Here is a 27,936-nt window from a genome sequence, read left to right on the forward strand (position 1 = left end):
TAATTTTTATGTGATGGAGGCATATTTTGGGTTAACGTATCTGGCTTCCTGTAATTTTGCCCCAGGCATTGTGTTCAATAAGGAAGGTTATGAAATCTCTCCATGTGTTTCCTCTTTTTATGTATCATGCTGTTTAATACTATTTAATGACCTAGTCTAGGTTTGTTTGCTGTGAGTCAGTGGTACTCACGTTCACTTTCTAAAGTGTCTACCCTGCGGCCAACTTTGTGCCAGCACTCATTCCACCTTATTAACACCTCTGCACAAATGAGCTCAAATCCCATAGTGAACGTTTACCTGCCTCCCACCAGTCTTCTCCACAAATGATCAGTGATTAGTGGGTCTTTGAGGGTCATGTGGAAGTGTCTCCAACAAAGACACAAGCCTCTTTATTTGTACGTAAATGAGGCATCCTGTTTTCCTACTATGAATCACCATCATGTATCTTATGAAATTCCTCTTTTCATTGTTTCCACATGCTTTATTTAGTCCCATTGATCTATTGTCTCTTTCTATATCAACCTGAGAAGAGAGTTTTACAGAAAACTTTATTACCGGTGAGGGTCAATCACTCATCACTATTTCTGTTTTTTTGCAAGAATCTGGGGGTGGGGGCAGGTAAGTTTTACAATATCAGTGAAATCTTGCCCTTTGCAACCATGTGGATGGAACTAGAATGTATTATGCTAAGTGAAGTAAGTCAGTCAGAGAAAGACAGATATCATGTGATTTTACCCACATAGAATTTGAGAAACAAAACAGATAACATAGGGGAAGGGAAGGAAAAATAAAAACAGAGGGAGGCAAATCATAACAGATTCTTAAATAAAGACAACAAACTGAGGGTTGCTGGAGGGGTGGTGGGTGGGGGGATGGGTTAAATGGGCAATGGATGTTAAGAAGGGCACTTTTGGGAATGAGCACTGGGTGTCATATGTAAGAGATTAATTACTAGGTTCTACTCCCGAAGCCATGACAACACTGTATGTTAACTAATTTGAATTTAAAGTAAAAAAATGTCAAAAATTCTGTCCCGTTTTCCTTCTGCTCAATATCCTTCCATTAAAAAGAAACAAAGCAACAAAAGTGAAAACATGAAAACCAGAAAGCTGGGATTTCACATAAATGACTATGTTAACATTTAAAGTATCCGTTTCCTATTTTTTAAAGTCGGGAAAATGCTATTTTTCTCAGTAGATAAAGGACTTTTAATGTTTTTCATTACACTTTGAAGTTTCTTACCTTTATCTTCAAATGAATTTCTCCCTCTAGATTCCTACATATTCATTTGTATATGTGTATTTATTTGAATTTTCTATTTTGTATTCATTTTTAGTGGTGTTCCAAGTACAAAAAAGGTTATTTGAAAATTGCCATGGTTATACAGCTAAGAATTTCTAACTTTCAAAGTCCTGATGATTTGCAATGTATTCTCATTATCTAGACCATGAACTTGATTTTACAGAGGTAGCCTAAACTTAATCCAACATCTATGAAAGATAGCACAGTAAAAGCCATTCACTCTTGAATAGAGATGCAAATATTTAAATTAACAAATTACAACTGAAGGCAGTGTGTTAACAATGTAGGTTGATTTTTAATAAAAGTTATTTATTCATTTAGATACATCCATTTATTCAGAAAAAGCCATTGAGTGCCTACTGTGTGACACATTTTCTGCTAAGAGCATATTCCATTTAATAGCCTTATTAACATCTCTAGCATGGAAAAGCTCATTTCTTATAAAGTAGACTTATCTAACCCCTACCAGCCTCATCCGTAAAATGGTCAGTAATAGTGAGTACTAGGGGTATACTGTGAAGGGCCCAAGTTTGAATTCTTTCTTTTCTCTGCTCTTGTCCTTCACCCCTCTTCAAAAGCATTTAAGGCCATCAAGTGGCTCATTTTGTACATCTGCAGGCGTGCTATGCTCAATGTTCTACAATCCAAACTCTTCATTCTTTCCTATTTCCTCCTCCATGTGTAACCCCATGTTCTCAGTGTCCTAACATTTGAATGGTAATGGTTGGTTGATAGGTGATCTTGCGCCGTACCTCCCTCTTATATTTGCATTTGGAAAACAGATGTGTAGAATAGAAATCTTAAAAATAAGCATGTGTTTAATTTTTATTACACTTAAAATTATTTTTTTCTATTTTATTTATTTTTTTAAAAATAATTATTTATTTATTTTTGAGAGATTGAGAGAGAGAGAGAGAGAGAGAGAGAGAGAGTAGGGGAGGAGCAGAGAGGGAGGGAGACAGATACCAAAGCAGGCTACTTGCTATCAGCACAGAGCCAGATATGGGGTTTGAACCCACAAAATGTGAGATCAGGACCTGAGCCGAAGTCTGACGCTTAACTGACTGAGCCACCCAGCACTCCAGTTTTTTTTCTTTTCTTTTTTTTAGAGAGAGAGAGAGTGCAAAGGGAGGAATGGGACAGAGGGAGAGGGGGAGAGAGAGAGAGAGAGAGAGAGAGAGAGAGAGAGAGAGAGAGAGAGAGAGAGAATATCTTAAGCAAGCTCTACACTCAGCACCAAGTCGATGTGGGGTTTGATCCCTTGACCCTGGAATCATGACCTGAGCTGAAATCAAGAGTCGGATGCTCAATTGACTGAGCTACCCAGGCACTCCAATGAACATATTTTTTATATTAAACAATATTTTAATTGTGATAAAATGCACCTAAGATTCAATTGGCCATCTTAATAATTTTTAGGCATAGAGGTCAGTGATATTAAATGCATTCACATCCCTATACAGCCATCACCACCATCCATCTCCAGGACACTTTTCATCTCACAAAACTGAAACTCTTTACCCATAAATAATAACTCTCCATTTCTCCTTTCCCTTCAGCCACCCTTCTACTTTCTGTCTTCGTAAATTTGACTTACATACTTTACATATGTGGAGTCATACAGTATTTAACTTTTTGTGACTGACTTATTTCATTTAGCATAATGTCCTCAAGGTTCATTTATGTTGTACCATGTTGTCAGAATCTCTTTCTTTAGAAGGCTGAATAATATTGTATCTAATTGCATCTAATACCACATTTTATTTACATTTCATCTGCTGATGGGTACTTGAATTGCTTCTACCCGCTGGCTATTGTGAATAATGTTGCTATAAACGTGGGCATCCAAATATCTCAGTAATTGCAGTGTATCTCCAAATGCTTTCAAATTTGGTCAGCCTGTCCCAGAAATGGAATTGGTGGATCATACAGTAATTTGATATATATATTCCCAAGGAACTGCCATACTGTTTTACCCAGAAGCTGCATTTTGCATTCTCACCAACAGTAAACAAGGATTCCAATTTCTTCACATCTTTGTCATCGCTTGTTATTATTTTTATTTATTTATTTATATTATTATTATTTTTATTTTTAACAGTAACCATCCAAATGGGTGTGAGGTGGTATCTGATTGTGGTTTTGATTTGCATTCCCCTAATGAGTAGTGATGTTTCGCATCATTTGATGTGCTAATTGGCCATTTGTACATCTTAAGAGGAATGGCTTTTCAAGTCCTTTACCTTTGTTTAAATTAGGTTGTTTGGCTTCTTGTTGAGATGTAAGTGCTCCTTTCATATTTTGGATGTTAAAATGATATATGATTTGCAAAGGTTTTCTTCAATTTCCTAGGTGGCCTTTTCATTCTGTTGATTGTATCCTTTGATGCACAGAAGTTTTAAATTTTGCTATAGTCAGATTTATCTATTCTTCTTTTGTATCTTCTGCTTTTGGTGTAAAATCATGAAATTATTGCAAAATCCCATGTCATAAAGATCTTCGTGCACGTTTTTTTCTAAGAGCCTTTGGTTTCAGTTTCACATTTAGGCCCTTTATTCATTTTGTGTTGATTTTTGTATATGGTGTAAGGTTAGGGTCCCATTCATCTTTTTTGTGATGTGGATCTGAAATTTTCCCATCACCACTTGTTGAATACACTGTCCTTTAACAATGAAATGGTCTTGGAACCCTTGTTGAAAGTCATTAGACCATGTATGCAAGGATTTATTTCTGAGTTCTCTATTCTATTTCATTGATCTATATGTCTGTCTTTATGCTAACACAACACTGTTTGGATTACTGTAGTTTTGTAAAGTGTTGCAGTCACGAAGTGTAGGGCCTCCAGCTTTATTCTTCTTTTTGAAGATTGTTTTGACTATTTGGGGTCCCTTGAGATGCCCTATGAATTTCTGGGTTGATTTTTCTATTTCTGCAAAAAAGGACCTTTAGGATTTTGACAGGAATTGCATTAAAAGTGTAGACCACTTTCTGTAGTATTGACATTAACAATATTAAGTCTCCCAATCCATGAACACAGATGTCTTCCCATTTTTTGTGTCATATTTAATTACTCATAGCAATGTTTTGTAATTTTCAGCATACATTCTTTAGTCCCTGTGGTTGATTTTATTCCTAAATACATTACTATTTAAAACATTTTTTTAATGTTTATTTATTTTTGAGAGAGAGAGAGAGAGAGAGAGAGAGAGAGAACGAGTGGGAGAGGGGCAGAAAGAGAGGGAGACACAGAATCCAAAGCAGGCTGCAGGTTTTGAGCTGTCAGCACAGAGCCCAATGTGGGGCTGTAACCCACAGACCGTGGGATCATGACCTGAGCCAAAATCTGACATTTAAGTGACTGATCCACCCAGGCAACCCTATTATTTTTGATCTTATTGAAAATGGAAATGTTTTCCTAATTTCCTTTTTGGATTATTTTGTTAGTGGATGGAAGTGCAATGGAGTTTTGCGTGTTGTTTTTGTATCCTGCAATTGTGCTGAATTCATTTATTAGTTCTAAGGGGAATGTTCCTCAGACTGGAATTTCAGGTGTTGGGACAGTTGAGTTGGGAACAAGAGATTTGTTCCATGCACTCATGTAGGCCCCAAATCTTCAAGCATGCATAGGAGTATTAACTCCATAATAGAATCATTTTATATCTTTAATACATCAGTGCCCTTCAAAATGTAGTTTAAAAGTTGAGACATGAAAGCATGACGTCTTTGTAAGAATAAGTATTCTAATGTATGATAGTGTGCCGAATAAGATACAGAATTTGTAGTTGGATGATGAGTCTTTAAAGCATTGTTTAGCTAGTAATTGAAAATACTTAGCCAGGAGAAAATTTGGTCTGTTTTATTTACATATATTTTTATTTGAGGATAGTTGACACGTTACATTAGTTTCAGGCATACAACATAGTGATTTGACAAGTTTAAACATTGTGCTGTGCTCACCACAAGTGTAGCTACCATCTGTCACCATACCATTGACTCTATTCCTTATGCTGTGCTTTTATTATTGTGGCTTGTTCATTCGATAACTGGAGGCCTGTATCTTCTGCTCATCTTCACTCATTTGGCCCATGCCCAGCCCCCTCCCCTTTGGCAACCATCAATTTCTTCTTTGCATTTATGAGTCTATAACAGCTTTACTTTTAACAGCTCCGAAATGGGACTAACAGAAATGTACACCAACAGGTGAATATATGAACAAGTTTTTATATCTCTGTAATAGAATACTACTCAGCAACAAAAAGGAACCAACTTTTGATACTTATAGCCATGGAAAAATTTCAAAATAACTATGCCGAGAAGAAGGCAGACAAAAGAGTATGTATGATTCCATTTATACAAAATTATAAATTATGCAAAATGATTCATGACAGAAATGTTGCCTGAAATGGGGGTGGGAGAGGGAGACGGATTACAAAGAGAGATGAGGAAACTTTTGGGGTGATACATATGTCCTCAATTGTGGTGATGGCTTCACAGGTATATGTATATATAATATCTTAAGTCCTATAACATTGTTCACTTTAAATTGATGTGGTTTATTTTTTATGTCAGTTATACATCAATAAATCCATTAAAAATCCAAACTGAACAGATGTCCTTTTTCAGTGTTGTACAAGTCTTCTGGTGTCAGTCAAGATGCAAAATACTTTTCCTCTAGGTTTTTGATGGCCTAATGCTGGAAGCCGAGCTATCCCAGCCTGAGTGGCAGGGCCCGGGCTGTGGACGGATTGGTGAATGCAGGGCGGCCCAGCGACAGTGAAGCTTCTTCTACTCCTGCTTTTAGTAATTTGGCCTTAATCAAGTACCTGGGGTATTGTCTGTTGGGGAATTGCCCCCGGCAGACCCCCTGGGAGAAAAACCATTAGGAAAGAAATAAGGTTCCGCAAGAAATTGTATGGCCTTCCGGCCTTACGTTTAGCCCTTGCCATCCCCTATGGAGACTCCTCTACTTGCAGGAAGGATAGCCTCATGCATTTGCTAGCAAAGGAGGCTGATAAAGGAGAGACATATGGATCTGAAAGCCTCACTCGGGCAACTAAGGAGTGTATCTCTGGGCACAGGTGACTTTAACCCCTAGGCCCACCTGGCCCCCCAGAGGCATTCCAGATGATGACTGGACCTAGTCGGTTAAGCTACAGAATGGTTCATTGGTTCCTAGGTGCATTGTCTCTCTGAGAATATGTGAGGCATGGGTTTCTAAGGCCTTTTTGGCCCCTTTCTGGCACCCCAGACTGAGGCAAACACATTGTTCTTCTAGCTTCATGTGGTTAGGAGGTCATGTCCCTGTAACTGTTCCTCTTAAGGTGTTGAGAAGAGGAGGGCCTTTCATGAGAACAGCAAAGCAAATGCTTTGTAGATTATAGATAAATGCAGATGCATAATGGAATAATGTAAGAAATTAATCAATAATCCAAGGGTATGCGGGAAAATTAGGGGATAATCATCATGTTATTTCTTAAAGGTTGATTACACATAGGAACATCTTCAAAATTAGGTAATGTTAGAAAACATAGATGACGTATGTTATAAGGAAATCACTAGCATATATAATGCCACGTTTGCTACAATAAATCGGCCAGTTCAACACACTGCTGTTGTCTGTGTCCATTTTTATTTTTGTTTTTTATTTTAGTTTTGTTTTATTTTCACCAATGCCGTCCATCCTTTGGGAACCCCTGGACCCGCTGGAGCTGGACTCCGGCAGCCTAAAACTGCTTTTTTTTTTTTTTAAAGGTAGATAATGACTTTCTTCATCCATGTGCTATACTCTTTATTTTCAAACCAGCATCATCCCAGCCTATCTGGCATCCTCCCTGCATATCTGAATAGAAGTTGATAGGTGCTTGTCTCAAATTCCTTCCAGCATAGTTTTGAGGCAGGTTCTGACAATGTGATTTGGAAGGCAGAGGAGAAGGGAAGGAACGTGTGAATTCAAACAGTAGCCAGGCTTGAATTCCTTACTTCCCTCTGTCTGGGAAACCATTCCTATGTTGTCTTTGGACTCATGAAGCTCCTTGATGTGAATCTATGGAGAGTGGCTCCAGAAAACAGCCTGAGCTAAGCTTCCATCTATGTATCTGGAGATAAATGTTTACAGGGCTTTATAGAAGATGTGTCCCTTTCCGGAAGTTTCCCTGATAATCCTCAGAGGTTTCTGTTTTATTTTATAAAATGAACAGTCCTAAAATGGGAGCTGAAGAAGTGTTTGTTTTGCCTTTGGTACATCATAGAAAAAAACAGTTTGTAAAAATTTGTATAGCCTTGGGGGCATTTTCCCATGCTGACCCCAGAGCTTTCTCTTTGATCTTTGACCACCCTGTTGGCCTGAGGGCAGTTACCACAAAATAAATCTTGTAAACTGGTATGGGACCAGCTGCAACATAACTGGTGGGAAGCTTTAAAAATTACAAACTTGTGGGTCTCAATCCTGCAAAAAAGGAGTCATGGAGTTAGTGGTGGGATCGTAGAATCTATAGTTTTAAATCAGTGGCACATTGTTTCTATCAGCTATTGTATGAATATCAGCTGTTATGTCTTTGATAATTTGAAAATCTGGGAAGAGGAAAATCCTAAACTATGCTCCAGGGTTTTGATGCAAAATCACATCTTCAGGGTTACCTACCTTGTGGAAGAAATACACTTGATTAAAGTTTCACAACAAAATGATACACACAGACAACAGTGGAAAGCATACTTGAGGTTATATGGCCACTAAGTGTATAAGATTAGTACTTGCTGCTTCATTCACATATGCTGGTTACGTTATGTTGGAGTCATTGAAATGGTGAAATAAGGCATTGATCTCAGATAATTTTTATAGGGATAGATAACTGCAATTATGATATTTTTCTGACTAGGATTCATATTTTTCACTTTTTAAATGATTTTGAGTGCAAGGATATTTGACTATTGACAAGATAGTATGATTTTTTATTCCTAAAAAGCTTTTATTAAAAAGATTGCATTCCTTACAATTGGTATAATTTAGGACTAAGGAAATACTGTATTCTAGTCAGAGTGAGTCCTCATTCAAAGGCTTTTTACTTATTATTTTTGTGTCATTTAACAAATATGTAGTGAGCATGGATGGAATGAAGGAAGTCTCTGTTCTACATGAGTCAACAGTGAATTGACTATTTATTACCTCCTCTGGTATCAATTCAAAACCTCTTTCTGACATTCTACTGGATTACAGGCTGACTCTGAATGGGTATATGAAAATATAAAAAGCTCTCTTAAAATGCTCAAGAAAATAGCTACAGAAATATCCTAGGATGCTGGGTTAAGGAACTTCCAGGTCAGGTAGACATTAATGCATTTCAGTCCCCGTCCAGCAGGGGGTGCAGCTTCCTAACACAAACACCTTTCCTGAGAAATGTGGGCTTCCACTGATCATTGCTCTGTCTCTCCAATGCTTCTTCCTGCTACGAATGAAGCACATTAGCTAGGTGACACTCTAGAGATGAACTCTTCTCCAGGCTTCGTGACTGTGGTACTCTTGATGCTTGGTAAGTAAAATGCCTCTTAAAATTTGGATTCTTTCTTCTGTTCTGTCAGCAAAACATGTAAGTATAAATTTATCCAGGACGTATATGTCCAAGGTAACACAGGTCTCTTTTCTTTTTCCCCAGGACGAACCCATGGAGACTCAGTGACCCAGATGGAAGGCCCAGTGACCCTCTCTGAAGGGGAGTCCCTGACTATAAACTGTACTTATTCAACAGCAGTGTCCCCCACTCTTTTCTGGTATGTCCAGTATCCTGGAGAAGGTCCACAGCTCCTCCTGAAAGCCTTCAGGGACAAGGAGAAGGGAAGTCACAAAGGTTTTGAAGCCACCTACGACGGAAAATCCAAATCCTTCCACTTGGAGAAGTCCTCAGTGCAAGCGTCAGATTCAGCTGTGTACTACTGTGCCCTGAGTGACACAGTGACAGGGACTGCAGGGGGAGCTGAGCGCAAACTCTGAGCAGAACAGGGGCCCAGATGCTGAATGTCTCTGATCTACTTTGGTTCCAGCACAGTGTATGATGGTTTGCCCCTCAGTGTCTGCTTGATACAAAAGTCATACAAATGGCTAGAGCATGGGAACCAGAAGGAACATTCCCCAAACCCAGCTGTTCATTAGTGCAATGAGAAATTCCAGTAGTTCCTAAGCCAGGACCTAAGTAATTTCAAGGTGAAACCACATAACATTGAAGTGGTGTCTTGCTCACCCTGCAGTGAAAGTCCAGCCCCACAAGCTGCTGAGGCCCCCCTGGTGGGTATTGCTTTGTCCAATGACACACTGAGAGAGCCAGGGTGTGCCCAAGAAGGTGGTGTCCGTCCCATGTCTTCCTGACAGAGGATGGGCAGGAGAGGTGATGGGAGAGCTGCAGCCCCAAACCAGGTTTGAATAGAGAAAGAAGGGGAGGGAAGAAAGGAGGGGAACATATGGAAGTGACAATGAAAAGAGAGACAAGGAACCTCAGTCCAGGTTTCTTTTCTAGACAGTAGACAGAGGCTGATATTCAAAATGAAGAGAGGGGGCAAAAACATAACTGAGGAAATGACTCCTGTCCAGACCAGTTAGGTAGATCATTTGGCTTTCATACAGTAATAAGTGAGATGATTTTCAGTGCCCAGGAATTACAGTGAGAGAAAATGGTTTTGGTCTGATTTTTCTTTTTCTTTTGAAGTTTATTGACTTATTTTGAGAGAGAGAGAGAGAGAGAGAGAGAGAGAGAGAGAGAGAGAGATATGGAAGGGCAGAGACCTGACAGAGGGAAAGAGAAAATCCCAAGCAGCCTCCATGCTGTCAGCACAGAGCCCAACGAGGGGCTGGAAGTCACGAACTGTGAGATCATGACCTGAGATGAAATCAAGAGTCAAAGGCTTAACTGATGAAACCACCCAGGCGTCCCCAGAGACTTGGTTTATAACAAAAAAGTTTCAGAAATAGTATAAATGCAAGTCTTTTTTAAGTTTTGAACTTTTTTAAAGTTTATTTATTGAGAGAGAGAGAGAGAGACAGAGAGAGAATGTGTGTGTGCAGTTTGGGGCAGACAGAGGGAATTCCAGTGAGAATCCCAAGCAGAGAATCCCAAGCAGGCTTCACTCTGCCAGCACAGAGTCCGACTCAGGGCTCCATCCCGCAAACTGTGATATCATGACCTGAGCCATGATCAGGAGCCAGACACTTAACCAAGTCAACCACCCAGATGCCCCTGCTGTCCCTTTCTAATAGGATGTATGAAAGGGTTAAGAAAAGTTAGGAAAGTAAGAAACCTCATTTGCTTCATAGTATTTGGAAACTGTTGATCTACAGTAAAAACATATTGACTGACACTGACTACATCATTTTTCGACGCTTTTTTTAAAAGTTATTAAAAATCTATTAATTCAGAGGGAGCCAAGATGGTGGAACAGCATGAAAGTTTTTTGTGTGTCTCACATCCACGAAATACAGCCAGAACAACGTTAAACCATCCTGCACACCTAGAAAACTGATCTGAGGATTAACACAACAATCTGCACAACCTGAACCACAGAATTCAGCAGGTACGTGGTGCGTAGAGGTGAACTCGGCGAGAGAGAAGCTGGCGGTGGACAGGTTGCTGCCTTTGCAGGTGGAGAGAGGACAGAGACTAGGGAGAGGGGGAGAATACGGGGAAAGCACCCCTCCCCAAAAGTGGGAAATTGGAAAGAGCTGCAGGGACTAAACTAAAAAGGGAGAAAGGAGAAAGGAGAGGGTTTAAATGCCATTAAGACTGTAAACAAGGGGAGCGCAAAGGCTGCAACTCCGCATCTCCATACCTGGTGGTGCTCTGGTGGGAAGGGCGAATCCCCAGGAACAGAGTGGGGTCCGGGAGGTTCTCGCGGGCCACACGGGGAAAAGCGGTTCCACTGCTGGAAGGAAGAGACGGTTTGGTAGAGACGGTTGAAGCCACCTGGTCCCAGCAGACCCAGAGAACGGCCACATTCGCTGGTGCTGGAACAAGGTCGTTAAGGGTGAAGCCTGGTGCCAGATGTGTGTTGCAATTTTCCATGGTCCCTGAAAAGCTGCTGCTACACTATCTCGCGAACTTTTTCTGGGGCGGGCTGGCACCTGGCTGCAGTCTTGGGGCACCGGCAGCAGCAGGGTCCAGCAAGCGTTCCTGGTGCATCCGACATTTGGACATTGCTCGGTGAGACCCTCCCACAGAGGGGTGGAACTGGTCAAAGCCACAGTACTTCAGAAGTAAGGGGCCGGGTAAAATAACCGCATCTGAGACAAAACTCGGGAGAGAGGTACCGCCTGGGGCCTGGTCACGGAGAGTGGAAAAGCGGGAGTGGATGAAAGCTAAAGACAGAGGATGGGTGCTCGATTGCTGATTGGAGAGAACGGAGTTCCCATACTAGAAAGTGGAGAGTAGGGTGACTCCATTTTCACTGTTCCTGCGCATGCGCGTACGCACCTACGAGCGCTGCAACAATCCATACCAGTAGGCTAGTGGCGCCATCTAGTGGAGAACGGAGCTGTTACACTGAGTACCGCCCAACTGGGCCAACCTCGCTCTTCAAGAACACAAGTCTTACCGCCTACTGAGTTTATGGACCATAAAGCTATATTGTCTGACTTCTAGGGGAAAAGGAAGCAATTTCAGTCTTATTTCAATCTGTAGGCAGGTCCATCTATTCAATTTTCTTTCTTTCTTTTTCTCTTTCACACTATTCTTTTTCTTGAATACAGAAAGAGAAAAAATTCATTTTTATTTTTGATTTTTATTAAAAATATTTTTCTTAAAATTTTATTATATTTTTTACTTTTGTGTAAATTTTTTCAAATTCTTACTTCCATCATTCTATTTTAGTCTACTTCAGTGTAATCACCTTTTCAAATTTTCAAACAAATTTCTTGTTTTCTTTTTTCTTTTTTCTCTTTTTCGTTTCTTTCCTTTTTTGTGAATGCAGAAAGTGAAAAACTTCATTTTTACTTTGAATTTATATTAAAAATATTTTTCTTTAAAAATTTTTTACTATATTCTTTGCTTTTATGTAAATTTTTCAAGTTCTATTTTACTTCCATCATGTTATTTTAGTCTACTACAGTGTATTCACTTTTTCAAATTTTCAAATGATTTCTTTTTTTCTCTCTTTTTCATTTCTTTTCTTTTTCTTGAATACAGAAAGAGAAAAATAATTCATTTTTATTTTTAATTTTTATTAGAAATATTTATCTTTAATTTTTTTCCTACTATATTCTTTACTTTTGTGTAAATTTTTTTAAAATCTATTTTACTTCCATCATCTCATTTTACTCTACTTCAGTGTATTCATTTTTTCAATTTCTCAAACAATTTCCTTTTTTTTCTTTCCTCGCTTTTTTTTTCTCTAATCTGTCAAACCACTTTCAACACCCAGACCAAAACACACCTAGGATCTAGCATCATTTATTCGATTTTTGTGTGTGTGTGATTTTAATTTCTTAATTTTAATATTTTTTTAATTTTATTTTTTAATCTTAATTTTTCTACCTCATTAATTCCTTTTCTCCCTTCAAAATGATGAAACGAAGGAATTCACCCCAAAAAAAAGAGCATGAAGAAACGACAGCCAGGGATTTAACCAACAGATACAGCAAGATGCCTGAAACAGAATTTAGAATCACAGTAATAAGAATACTAGCTGGAGTCGAAAATAGATTAGAATCCCTTTCTGCAGAGATAAAAGAAGTAAAAAATAGCCAGAATGAAATTAAAAATGTTATAACTGAACTGCAATCATGGATGGATGCAGCGGTGCAAGGATGGACGAGGCAGAACAGAAAATCAGCGATATAGAGGACAAACTTATAGAGAATAATGAAGCAGAGAAAGAGAGGGAGATGAAGGCAAAAGAGCACGATTTAAGAATTAGAGAAATCAGGGACTCTTTAAAAAGGAACAACATCAGAATCATAGGGTTCCCAGAGGAGGAAGAGAGAGAAATAGGGGTAGAAGGGTTATGTGAGCAAATTAGAGCAGAAAACTTTCCTAACCTGGGAAAAGACACAGACATCAAAATCCAGGCAGCACAGAGGACTGCCATTAGATTCAACAAAAACTGACCACCAACAAGGCATATCATAGTCGAATTCACAAAATACTTAGGCAAGGAGAGAATCATGAAAGCAGCAAGGGAAAAGAAGTCCCTAACCTACAAGGGAAGACGGATCATGTTTGCAGCAGACCTATCCACAGAAACCTGGCAGGCCAGAAAGGAGTGGCAGGGTATATTCAGTGTGGTGAATCAGAAAAATATGCAGCCAAGAATTCTTTATCCAGCAAGGCTGTCAATCAAAATAGAAGGAGAGATAAAAAGTTTCCCTGACAAACAAAAATTAAAGGAGTTTGTGACCACTAAACCAGCCCTGCAAGAAATATTAAAGGGGACTCTCTGAGGGGACAAAAGATGAAAAGTTATGTATATAAATAAATAAATACCAAAAGCAACAAAAGATTAGAAAGGACCAGAGAACACCACCAGAAACTCCAACTCTACAAGCATCATAATGGCAATAAATTCATATCTTTCAGTACTCACTCTAAACGTCAATGAACTCAATGCTCCAATCAAAAGACCTAGGGTAATAGAATGGATAAGAAAACAAGACCCATCGATATGCTGTTTACAAGAGACCCACTTTAGACCTAAAGACACCTACAGATTGAAAATAAGGGGATGGAGAACCATCTATCATGCGAATGGTCAACAAAAGAAAGCCGGAGTAGCCATACTTATATCAGACAATCTAGACTTTAAAATAAAGACTATATCAAGAGATGCAGAAGGGCATTATATCATGATCAAGGGGTCTATTCACCAAGAAGACCTAACAATTGTAAACATTTATGCACCAAATGTAAAAGCACCCAAATATATAAATCGATTAATCACAAACATAAGAAACTAATAGATAGTAGTACCATAATAGTAGGAGACTTCAACACCCCACTCACATCAATGGACAGATCTCTAATCAAAAAATCAACAAGGAAACAATGGCTTTGAATGACACATTGGACCAGATGGACTTAACAGATATATTCAGAACATTTCATCCTGAAGCAGCAGAATATACATTCTTCTCCAGTGCACATGGAACGTTCTCCAGATTAGACCATATACTGGGACACAAATCAGCCCTAAGTAAGTACAAAAAGATCAAGATCATATGTACATATTTTCAGACCACAATGCTATGGAACTCAAAATCAACCACAAGAAAAAATTTGGAAAGGAAACAAATACTTGGAGACTGAAGAACATCCTACAAAAGAAGGAATGCGTGGGGTGCCTGGGTGGCTCAGTCAGTTAAGCGTCCGACTTCAGTTCAGGTCACGATCTCGCGGTCCATGAATTCGAGCCCTGCGTCGGGCTCTGGGCTGATGGCTCTGAGCCTGGAGCCTGCTTCCGATTCTGTGTCTCCCTATCTCTCTGCCCTTCCCCCATTCATGCTCTGTCTCTCTCTGTCTCAAAAATAAGTAAACGTTAAAAAAAAATTTTTTTAAATAAAACAAAGTATGAATGCACTAACCAAGCAGTTAAAGAGGAAATTAAAAAGCAGATGGAAGTCAATGAAAATGATAACACCACACCTCAAAACCTCTGGGATGCAGCAAAGGCAGTCATAAGAGGAAAGTACACAGCAATCCAGGCCTTCCTAAAGAAGGAAGAGAGATCTCAGATACAAAACCTAACCTTACACCTTAAGGAGCTGGAAAAAGAACAGCAAATAAAATCCAAAACCAGCAGAAGATAGGAAATAATAAAGATTAGAGCAGAAATTAATGCTATTGAAACCAAAAAAAAAAACCAAAAAAAACCCCAGTAGAACAGATCAATGAAACCAGAAGCTGGTTCTTGGAAAGAATTAACAAAATTGATAAACCACTAGCCAGTTTGGTCAAGAAGAAAAAGGAAAGGACCCAAAAAAATAAAATCAAGATGAAAGAGGAGAGATCACAACCAATACAACAGAAATAAAAACATAATTATTTTTTTAATGTTTTCTTAATAAATACATAATAAATACATATTAAATTATTAAATTTAAATTAAATTACATATTAAAAATACTTAATAAATACATATTAAAGAACACATATGTTTTCTTTAATAAAAACATAAGAAAAAAATAATAAGAGAATATTATGAGCAATTATATGCCAATAAAATGGGCAATCTGGAAGAAATGGACAAATTCCTAGAAACATATACACTACCAAAACTGAAACAGGAAGAAATAGAAAATTTGAACAGACCCATAACCAGTAAGGAAATCAAATTAGTCATCAAAAGTCTGCCAAAAAGCAAGAGTCCAGGGCCAGATGGCTTTCCAGGGGAATTCTACCAAACATTTAAGGAGGAGTTAACACCTATTCTCTTGAAACTGTTCCAAAAAATAGAAATGGAAGGAAAACTTCCAAACCCTTTCTATGAAGCTAGCATTACCCTGATTCCCAAATCAGACCGAGACCCCACTAAAAGGGAGAACTATAGACCAATTTCCCTGATGAACATGGATGCAAAAATCCTCAACAAGATATTAGCCAACCGGATCCAACAATACATTAAAAAAATTATTCACCACGACCAAGCAGGATTTATACTTGGGATGCAGGCAGGGGTGGTTCAATATCCAGAAAACAATTAACGTGATTCATCACATCAATAAAAGAAAGGACAGGAACCATATGATCCTCTGAATAGATGCAGAGAAAGCATTTGACAAAATACAGCATCCTTTCTTGTTAAAAACCCTCAAGACAGTAGGGATAGAAGGATCATACCTCGAGATCATAAAAGCCATATATGAACGACCCAATGCTAATATCATCCTCAATGGGGAAAAACTGAGAGCTTTCCCCCCAAGGTCAGGAACAAGACAGGGATGTCCACTCTTGCCACTGTTATTCAACATAGTATTGGAAGTCTTAGCCTCTGCAATCAGACAACACAAAGAAATAAAAGGCATCCAAATTGGCCAGAAGGAGGTCAAACTGTCACTCTTGCAGATGACATGACATGCTACATGGAAAACCCTAAAATTTCCAGCAGAAAACTGCTAGAACTGATTCATGAATTCAGCAAAGTTGCAGGGTATAAAAGCAACGCAAAGAAACTGGTTGCTTTTCTATCCACCAACAAGCAACAGAAAGAGAAATGAAGGAATCGATCCCATTTACAGTTGCACAAAAAGCCATAAAATAGCTAGGAATAAATCTAACCAAAGAGGTGAAATATCTATACACTGAAAACTATAGAACGCTGATGAAAGAAATTGAAGAAGACACCAAAAAATGGAAAAAGATTCCATGCTCCTGGATAAGAAGAACAAATATTGTTAAAATGTCGATACTACCCAAAGCAAACTGAATTGATATTCAGCGCAATCCCTATCAAAATAACACCAGCATTCTTCACAGAGCTAGAACAAACAATCCTAAAATTTGTATGGAAAAAGAAAAGACTCCGAATAGCTAAAGCAATCTTGAAAAAGAAAACCAAAGCCGGAGGCATCACAATCCCAGACCTCAAGCTATACTACAAAGTTGTAATCATCAAGACAGTATGATTCTGGCACAAGAACAGACACTCAGATCAATAGAACAGAATAGAGAATCCAGAAATGGACCCACAAACATATGGGCAACTAATCTTTGACAAAGCAGGAAAGGATATCCAATGGAATAAATACAGTCTCTTTAGCATGTGGTGCTGGGAAAACTGGACAGTGACATGCAGAAGAATGAACCTGGACCACTTTCTTACACCATACCCATAAACTCAAAGTGGATGAAAGACCTCAATGTAAGACAGGAAGCCATCAAAATCCTCGAGGAGAAAGCAGGCAAAAACCTCTTTGATCTTGCCCGCAGCAACTTCTTACTCAACATGTCTCCAGAGGCAAGGGAAACAAAAGCAAAAATGAACTACTGGGACCTCATCAAAATAAAAATATTCTGCACAGTGAAGGAAACAATCAGCAAAACTAAAAGGCAACCGACAGAATGGGAGAAGATATTTGCAAACGACATATCAGATAAAGGGTTAGTATCCAAAATCTATAAAGAACTGATCAAACTCAACACCCAAAAACCAAATAATCCCGTGAAGAAATGGGCAAAAGACACGAATAGAGACTTCTCGAAAGAAGACATCCATATGGCCAACTGACACATGAAAAAATGCTCCACATCACTCATCATCAGGGAAATACAAATCAAAACCACAAGGAGATACCACCTTACACCTGTCAGAATGGCTAACATCAACAACTCAGGCAACAACAGATGTTGAAGAGGATGCGGAGAAAGAGGATCTCTTTTGTACTGCTGGTGGGAATGCAAGCTAGTGCAGCCACTCTGGAAAACAGTATGGAGGTTCCTCAAAAAACTAAAAATAGATCTACCCTACAACCCAGCAATTACACTACTAGGCATTTATCCACGGGATACAGGTGTGCTGTTTCGAAAGGACACATGCACCCCCATGTTTATAGCAGCACTATCAACAATAGCCAAAGTGTGGAAAGAGCCCAAATGTCCATCGATGGATGAATGGTTAAAGAAGATGTGGTATATATATACAACGGAGTATTACTCGGTAATCAAAAAGAATGAAATCTTGCCATTTGCAACTACGTGGATGGACCTGGAGAGTATTATGCTAAGTGAAATTAGTCAGAGAAAGACAAAAGTCATATGACTTCACTCATATGAGGACTTTAAGAGACAAAACAGATGAACATAAGGGAAGGGAAACAAAAATAACATGAAAACAGGGAGGGGGACAAAACAGAAGAGACTCATAAATATGGAGAACAAACTGAGGGTTGCTGGAGGTGTTGAGGGAGGGGGGATGAGCTAAATGGGTAAGGGGCACTAAGGAATCTACTCCTGAAATCATTGTTGCACTATCTTCTAACTAATTTGGATGTAAATTAAAAGAAAAAAATAAAACAAGTTAATAAAAACAAAATCTATTAATTCAGAATCTGGCTAAGAGTGTCCAAAAGATTTATCCTGGATATGGACACTTCTTGAATGACAGAAGCATGATCATTTGATTCCTTCATTGAGAAATGTATTAGAGTTGAATAATAGGAGGAGAAATTGTTGTTGTTGTTGTTGTTTTTAACTCAGACACAGGTTTATCTGACACCGAAATCCATTCTCTTGACCACTTTTCACTATGGACTTCTTGGAGACATATTTTTTTTCTTTTTAAAGCTAATCCAAGTTAGTTAACAAATAGTGTAATAATAATTTCATGACTAGAATTTAGTGATTCATCACTTACATAAAACACCCAGTGTTCATCCCAACACGTGCCCTCCTTACTGCCCCTTACCCCTTTAGCCCCCCACCCAAAACCCCACCAGCAGCCCTCAGTTGGTTCTCTGTATTTAAATCTTTTATGGTTTATATCCCTCTCTGTTTTTATATTATTTTTGCTTCCCTTCCCCTATGTTCATCTGTTTTGTATTTTAAATTCCACATAATAGTGATACCGTATGATATCTTTCTCTGACAGACTTATTTTGCTTAGCATAATACACTCTAGTTCCATCCACATTGTTGCAAACCACATGATTTCCTTCTTTTTTATCGCTGAGTATATATATATATATATATATATATATATATATATATATATATACACACCACATCTTCTTTATCCATTCATCTGTCGATGGACATTTGGGCTCTTTCCATACTTTGGCAATTGTCAATATTGCTGTTATAAATATTGGGGTGCATGTGCCCCTTTGAGTCAGTCTTCCTGTATCCAATACTACTACTAAGTATTGGATAAATACCTAGTAGTGCAATTGCTGGGTCATAGGGTAGTTCTATTTTTAATTTTTTGAGGAACCTCCATACTGTTTTCCAGAGTGGCCTCACCAGTTTGCATTCTATTCTGTGCTTCTTGAACAGAGCCGAGCTGTCAAAACTACAGTGAAGAGAAGAGACCTCAATGACAGGATCTATTGTCTGAGGGCTTTAGTCTAAACTCTTCAGGAAAGAGTCATCAGATCTTTCTGCTTTTGTCCCCACCAAAGGGCCATGAACAGATACTGATAGAGAAGAGATATACTGACATAACAATAGGTAGACTGAAAGAGCCATAGTGGTTAGTCTAAACACTTTGTCTTCTTATCATAATATGATGTATTTCTATGTTAGGTGATAGAACATAGTGTGAACATACATGATTCTTAATCTTATGTTGTTTTCATAATCCATCACAGGTAGTATTTTTAAGTGAGTGCCATCCACCCACTTTCATCACAGACATGATGAATGAACATATCACAGTTAAACCATCAAGCCTCATTTCAGTGTTAAATTTTATAAGTTCTTTTTCAGACGGAATTGTTTCCAAGTTAAGAGTCGCTTAATGCGAAAGGATGTTTGGGCAGTGAGACTCTCAGCTGGTACAGAGAGAAGTGTGACGTGACCCACACAACATGCTACTCCAGGAAACCCCTGTTTCCTGTTCTGGGGCGGCAGCAGAAGATACCCAGCCATCCTTCCCTCACCTGGTAGGCTCCCCTCACAGTGCCCAGCCCTGACATTGAAGTAGACAGTTCCCATCTAGTGGAAGATCTCAAACATGTTTCTGTCCAGTCTTCTGAAGGTAGCTGGGTAGTGACTGACCCTTTGGAAATGTGCCTCCTCTATGATCTTAAAATACTGAGATAGGCAGTGTCTTGTGGGTACTGTGGGAAGGAGGGAAGGTAATGTGTAAAATAGAATTTCTTTGTGCCACATCACCTACTCTGATTCCATGTTTTTTCCTTCGGGATTCAGTATTTCCCAGAAGGCAACTCAAGTCCAACCAGCAATGTTACTGCAGAAGGTGGCTGTCATCCTGGAATGCACATATGACCCCGGTGATCTAAGTTATAGTCTATTGTGGTACAAGCAGTCCAGCGGCGGGCAGATGACTTTCCTTGTTTGTCAGGATTCTTAGAGTCAACAAAATGCCACAGAAGTTTGCTTGTCATTGAATTTTCAAAGACAGGAAATCCCATATCTTGTCATCTCAGCTTCATAGCTGGAGGACTCCCCAGTGTATTTCTCTGCACTGACGGTGTCTACAGTAAGAGGAGTGTTGGAGAGAGGTACCCAAACCCCAGGGCTCTTATTGATACATCCACCTGCTGTAGGGTCCAAAGCAAATTGCTGACCCACACAGGAAGTGGCTAAGGTTGTGGCAGCTCAGGTGTAGGGTTAGAGGGAAAACCTGACTCTAAGAAAATAACTCTCTAGGTAAGAATTATTGTGCATCAAAAACATCCTTACCCCTGAAAATTTGTGTTGAAAGTGTTTATTGATCACTAAAATAGTCACGATAAACAATTTGCCATTTTGTAATTATATTCAGCTAGAAGAACTGGCTAAAGAAATTTGTAAACATGCGACTCAAATATCAGCTGAAATGTGTATGAGGTGTTGGATTTTCATATCAATTTTGTTCAGTAAATACGTACTGAGTATATATTGTGTTTCAGGCATTGTTTAGAATAAGGAAGGCTGTGAAATGTCTCTGTGGTTTTCCTTTTTTGCTTTATATTATGATGTTTTGTACTATTGAATTAATTCGTTTAATTAGGTTTGTTTACTGTGAGTCAACTGTACTTACGTGCATTTCCAAGGTGCCTACTCTGTGACATGTGTCTGTACTGTTGTTCATCCCATCTTATTAACACTGCTAGCATCAATGTCCTCAATTTGCATTCTGGAGGTTTACCTGCTTCCCAACAGTCTTATCCACAAGGTCAGTAGTTAGTGGCTTTTGGGGGACCCTGTGAAGTGGCAGACTGTGAATTATCCTCCTTGTTGGGTTCCTGCCTTTCACTTCAACACTCCTTCACAAGCATTTTTTTTGCCAACACGTGGCTCAGTTTGCACACTTCTGAGCCTTGCTTGTTTGATCAGTGTTTCACAATCCAAAGTCCTCATTCTCTCCATTTTCCTCCTTCCACCTCTAAACCTATTTCCCCAGTGCCTTCAGATTCGAGTGGTAATGGATGACGGATGTGTAGGGTAGAAATCTTAACAAGAACCTCTTACATTTTTTTTTTTCATTAAAGAGTTTTACCATTGTAACATAGATTTTTACCGTTTTAACCATTTGTAAGTGTACAATTCTATGGTACTAAATACATTTTCATTATTGTTCAACCAGCACCACCATTCATTTCCACAATTCCAGAATTTTCATTGTGACGAACTGAATGTTTGTATTCATTAAACAATAGCTCTCCATTACCCTATCCTTCCAGTCCTTGGGAACTACCATTCTGCTTTCTCTTTCCATGGGTTTGGCTAGTTCAGATACCTCATAGAAGTGGAATTATGCAGTATTGGTCATTTTGTGATATTTCGTTAGACATAATGTCCTCAGGGTTCATCCACCTTGCAGCCTGTGTCAGATTTTTTTTTTCCTTTTTAAGGTTGAGTAATGTACCGGTGTCTGTACTTGCCACATATTGTTTATCCATATGCATCTGTGGATGGTCTTTGGGATCGCTTGCGCCTTTTGGTGGAAACGTGAATTTATAAGCAGCTCAGTATTTTGGGTTTATAGCCAAATTCTTTGAATCTTTGAATAAATACCAGAAGTGGGATTGCTGGATCATAAGGCGATTTTATTTGAACATTTTTCAGAAACATGTGTACTGGTTAATTGGAACAACTACACTCTAGACTGTGTTATCATAAGCAAGTTTCAAGGAACAGAGAAAGGGAGTGATCACTAGTCATGAAGGATGCTCTCGTATATTGGTGGGTCACAAAACCTTTGCTACCGTGCACTGCTTCAATCACATGTCTAATAATTGCTCTGAATGGAATGGTGAGGCCCCTACACAGATCTATTATAGCAGATTGGGTATCTATTATAACAGGGTTTCTTTCCTTTTTTGGTAAAAGAGCCAAATATGCAATCATTTAGTTCTTCTTTATCAGTTCCACTTGCATCAATAAAGAACCTGTTAAAGAACGTCTTAAAATATTTGAAAGGCGTAGGGAGAAGTCATTTTGCCACCCTCTCGTGTTTCTCTCAAATTTTCTGTGACAGCGATCTATAGTGGCAAAAATAGGGAACAGGTTTTTGCTGTCATCGAGCACTGTGTTCAAAACTGTTAGCTCAGCCATGAACTTTGGTACTTTTGAGCCTCGTTTCATTGTTTGTAAAACAGGAGAGTGATATCTTCTTTAATATTTTGTTGTGACAATTTATCAATAATGTATCCAAGATGATTGACAAGTAGCAGATGACCAATTTATGAGGGTAATCTCAATAGGTACAGATAAAGCATTTTTATAAAATCCGTATCAATTCCTGATTGAACCCCACAGCAAATTAGAAAGTAAAGGGAATTTTCTCAACCTAAAAAAGGGGCTCTACAAAAAACCTACATCAAATGTCAGACTTGATGGTGAAAACCTAAATGCTTTCTCTTTAGTTTCAGAAGTAAGGGAAGAAGTTTGGCTCTCACCACTTGTATTTAATATTGAACTAGAAGTTCTAGCCAATTTAATAAGGAACATGGAAGAAGCAAAAGACATACAGTTTGGAAAGGAAGAAGTGAATTTATCTTTATTAGAATAATCATCTGAGCACAAAATGCAAGGGAATCTACAAAGAAGCTACTAGAAAAAATTGGTTTAACAAAGCCAAATATACACCTACCATATAATCCAGCTATTCTACTCCCTGTTATTGACCCAAGAGAAACGAAAGCATATGTCAATAAGAAATCATATACACAGGGCACCTGGGTGGCTCAGCCGGTTGAGTGTCTGACTCTTGATTTCCGCTCAGGTCATTATCAGTTGTGACATGGAGCCCTGTGCTGGGCTCAGCATGCTGAGTGTGGAGCCTGCTTGGGATTTTCTCTCTCTACCTCTTTATGCTCCACACCACTGTGTTTTCATTCTCTCACTCTCTCTAAAAATAAATTAAAAGATAACATTAAAAAATCATATACACAAAGGTTCATAGCAGCTTTATTTGTAACAGCTTCCCTGGAGCTAATCTGAAGGCCAGCAGGTGAATAGACAAACTGTTTCATAGGCCTGTGATGGGATACTACACAGCAACAAAAAGCAAAAACCTCCTGACAGTTATAACCATGGAAGAATCTCAAAATAATTATGTGGAAGAATATTAAAATAATTGTGCTGAGAAGAAGCCAGACAAAGGAGTACATGTGATTCCACTCATACAGTATTATGAAATATGCCAACTGATTCATGACAGAAGTGTTGCCTGGAATGCAGGAGGGAGAGGGTTGAAAGAAGGATTACAGAGACATGAGGCAAATTTTGAGGTGATGCATATGTTCATTACCTCCATTTTGGTCATGGCTTCACAAATACACACGTATGTCAAATCCTATAGAATTGTTTTCTTTAAATTTGTACAGTTTATTTTTATGAAAATTATACATTAATAAAGCCATAAAGATGCAAATTTACTATGTATCTTCCCTCCATGTTGTGCAAGTCTTCTTGTGTGACCCCAGATGCAAAATATTTCCCCTGTAGGTTTTCACTGGCCTAAAATTATGCTTTGTAAAAACTTATGGATGATGACTTGCTGAATCCATGTGGTATACTGCTTATTTTGAAGCCAGCATCATCCCAACCTATCTGGCAATCTCCCTGTGTATCTGAATAGAGGTTTAATGCTGTTTGTCCCAAATTCCTTCTAGCAGAGTTTTGAGGAAGGTTCGGACAGTGTGATTCGGAAGGTGGAGGACAAGCAAAAGGACGTGTGAACACAAAAAGTATCCAGGACCGAATTTCTTACTTCCCTCTGCATCTGGGAAACCAGTACCATGTTGTCTCTGGACTCTTGAAGCTCCTTGATGTGAATCTGTGGAGAGTGGCCTCCAGGAAACAGCCTGAGATAAGCTTCCGTCTATGTGTCTAGAGATAAATGTTTCCAGGGCTTTAGAGAAGATGTGTCCCTCTCCAGAACTTTATCCTGATAATCCTCATTCCTTACCTTTGGGAGAAAAATAGTTGACTAATGGTTATCAAGAAAATGTGATAAATGCTAATGTATAGCATCTTTGAGGCTAAAACTTGTTAATAGTATAGGATTAGTAATTGTTGCCTAATTCACATAATAGTTACCTTATACATATAAGACTCAACAAAGCAGTGAGAGAATGAGATAAGAATCTCAGATCATTTAATAGGAATTCAACAACTTCATTTATGACGTTTCTTCTGTCTAGAATTCACACTTTTTAACTTTTTAATGTTTTTGAAAATGAAGAATACTTGACTAAAATATTCGACTATAAAATAGTGTGACTTTTCTTCTGAAAAACTTTTATTAAGAAGACAGTATTCCTTAAAACTGGTATTATTTTAGGACCAAGAAACACTGTATTTCAATTAAAGGCCATTTGTTCATTATTTCTGTTTAAGAAATACTTAGTGAGTGCTTAGAAAAGGACAGTAAGTGTTCTAAATATTGGGGTACAGTGCCGAAAAACACAGAATCACTCAGTAATGACTTGACTTCTTATTACTTTCTCTGTATTCAAACCCAACTGTTTTCTGGCAGTCAGTGGATTATAGGCTGGCCCACAGTGGATACGTGAAAACATAAAGTACTGTATTTAATGCTTTAGAGACTGTTATCCTCTCAGCTACAGAAACACGCTGGGATGTTCTGTTAAAGAACTTCCACATCAGGTAGTGTCCTAAGAAGAAAGTAGACCTGAGAGGTCAGGATTGCTGCTGTTCAGATTTCCATGTGCCACCTGAAGACTGCCATGTGCCTCATAAAGTCAGGGACAAAGACATCTTGCTGACTCTGGGAGGACTCTGGCCACCATGCATCCCGTTTCAGTCCCCGTCCAGCAGGGGGTGCAGCTTCCTAACACAAACACCTTTCCTGAGAAATGTGGGTTTCCACTGATCATTGCTCTGTCTCTCCAATGCTTGTTCCTGCTACGAATGAAGCACATTAGCTAGGTGACACTCTAGAGATGAACTCTTCTCCAGGCTTCGTGACTGTGGTACTCTTGATGCTTGGTAAGTAAAATGCCTCTTAGTATTTGGATTGTTTCATCTATTGTGACAGCAAAACCTATAACTATAATTTTATCCAGGAGATTTATGCCCAAGGTAACATAGGTCTCTTTTCTTTTTTCCCAGGACGAACCCATGGAGACTCAGTGACCCAGATGGAAGGCCCAGTGACCCTCTCCGAAGGGGAGCCCCTGACTATAAACTGTACTTATTCAACAGCAGTGTCCCCCACTCTTTTCTGGTATGTCCAGTATCCTGGAGAAGGTCCACAGCTCCTCCTGAAAGCCTTGAGGGACAAGGAGAAGGGAAGTCACAAAGGTTTTGAAGCCACCCTACAAAGCAAATCCAAAACCTTCCACTTGGAGAAATCCTCAGTGCAAGTGTCAGATTCGGCTGTGTACTACTGTGCCCTGAGTGACACAGTGACAGGGACTGCAGGGGGAGCTGAGCACAAACTCTGAGCAGAACAGGGCCTGGGATGCTGAGCGTCTCTGACTGATCCACTCTGGTTCCAGCACAGTATATGATGGTTTGCCCCTCAGTGTCTGCTTGATAACAAAAGTCATACAAATGGCTAGAGCATGGGAACCAGAAGGAACATTCCCCAAACCCAGCTGTTCATTAGTGCAATGAGAAATTCCAGTAGTTCCTAAGCCAGGACCTAAGTAATTTCAAGGTGAAACCACATAACATTGAAGTGGTGTCTTGCTCACCCTGCAGTGAAAGTCCAGCCCCACAAGCTGCTGAGGCCCCCCTGGTGGGTATTGCTGTGTCCAATGACACACTGAGAGAGCCAGGGTGTGCCCGAGAAGGTGGTGTCCATCCCTTGTCTTCCTGACAGAGGATGGGCAGGAGAGGTGATGGGAGAGCTGCAGCCCAAAACCAGGTTTGAATAAAGAAGGGGAGGGAAGAAAGGAGGGGAACATATGGAAGTGAGCAATGAAAAGAGAGACTACTCTTGATCTTGGGATTGTAAGTTTGAATCCCATGTTGTACTTAGAGATTACCTAAAAATAAAATTGAAAAACAATTTGCATGCAAGTTTTGTGCTGATAGAAGTTTTCCAGTCATTTGGATAAACACTAATGCCTGTAATTGCTAGATCATACGGTAGGAGTTTGTACAGTTATATAAATAACTTCTACACTTGTGTTCCAACGTGGCTGAATTCCCATCAGCCATGGAACAGATTTCCTGTTGCCCCTTGTGGGTGTTACAATAAAAAACAAACAGACCAGCCTTGAGAATTCCCAGGGCAGACAAAACCAGTTTAGTTATACAAATAAAGCTTAATTTAGTTTATTTTGCAAGACTAACTAGACCTGCATCATTTTTGGCTGTGCCTCTGGAAATCATAAGCAAAACTTCAACAATAAACCTTTACCAATTACTACTTTGGTGAAATTCATTGGATTTACCTGGGTGATTTCTATGTTTTTGATACCTGCATTGGTGTTGTTAGTGTTTTGGATTTTGGCCATTCTAAAGGATGAAGCCTGTGGTGTCGAATTTAAAAAAAAAATTATTTGTATTGTGTAAAGAACACTTAACATAAGATATAGCTTCTTAAAATTTTAAGTGTACAAAACATGATTGTTGTTTATGGATACAATGTTGTACACCAAATCTCTATTCTTTCATCTTGCTCATTGATTAGCAACTTCCCATTACCCCTTCCCCAGAGCCCATGGCAACGTCTTCTTTGTTCACTCTTTAATTCTATGAACTTGACTATACCACATTTAAATGGAATCATACATTATTTGTCTTACTGTGACTGGCTTATCTCAGTCAGCTTAATGTCCTCAAGATTCATTCATGATGGGACACCTGAATGGCTCAGTTGGTTCAGCATTCCCCTCTTGATTTCATCTCAGAACATGATCTCAGGGTCATGGGGTTGTGAGATCAGGCCGAGTCAGGCTCCATGCTGGGTGTGGGTCCTGCTTAATATTCTCTTTCCCTCTCCCCTGCTAGTGTGATCTTACTCATTGTCTCTCTCAAAAAAAATTCATCCATGTTGCTGCATATTGCAGAATCCCCTCCCCCTTTTTAAGGCTGAACAGTACTCCATTTTATGTATATGCCACATTTTCTTTACCCATTTATCTGTTGTTGTGCATTCAAGTTGTTTCCATGTCTTGCTTATTGTGAACAGTGCTGCCGTGAACATAGGAGTGCCTAATTTCTCTTTGAGATCCTTTCAATTTCTTTGTGATAAATACTCAGAAGTGGGATTACTGGATCATATGGTATTGCTATTTTTAACTTTTTAAAGAACCTGTATCCTATTTTCCATGCTTACACCATTTTGCATTCCCACCAACAGTGTGCAAATGCTCCAATCTCTTATCATCCTCAACAACACCTGTATTTTGTGTTTTGGATAATAGCCATCAATTTTTTAAATGTATAAAGCCTGAATGATATCAAGGAATTTATTATAAATGTAGTGGCAAATACATTGACATAGTTATCATCAAAAAGGAACTAGAGAATTACACATGTTTCAAGTATGTGCTTTTTTTCTGCCACTTTTAAGTAGTGGCCA

At 38.9% G+C, this 27,936-nt stretch overlaps 2 gene segments (V, D, J or C); both read left to right on the forward strand.

Annotated features, from left to right (window-relative positions):
* Positions 1-8,661: 8,661 nt before the first annotated feature.
* LOC109255664 (T cell receptor alpha variable 9-2-like) lies at positions 8,662-9,293 on the forward strand. The segment is given in 2 exon segments: positions 8,662-8,828; positions 8,952-9,293. Coding segments are annotated over 2 exon segments (381 nt in total).
* A 16,037-nt stretch (positions 9,294-25,330) lies between these two features.
* LOC128772818 (T cell receptor alpha variable 9-2-like) lies at positions 25,331-25,846 on the forward strand. The segment is given in 2 exon segments: positions 25,331-25,388; positions 25,512-25,846. Coding segments are annotated over 2 exon segments (381 nt in total).
* The last annotated feature ends 2,090 nt before the right edge of the window (positions 25,847-27,936 follow it).

This window comes from Panthera pardus, unplaced genomic scaffold (assembly GCF_024362965.1).
Source record: "Panthera pardus isolate Hobbes unplaced genomic scaffold, ASM2436296v1 HiC_scaffold_24, whole genome shotgun sequence".
Lineage (NCBI taxonomy): Eukaryota > Metazoa > Chordata > Mammalia > Carnivora > Felidae > Panthera > Panthera pardus.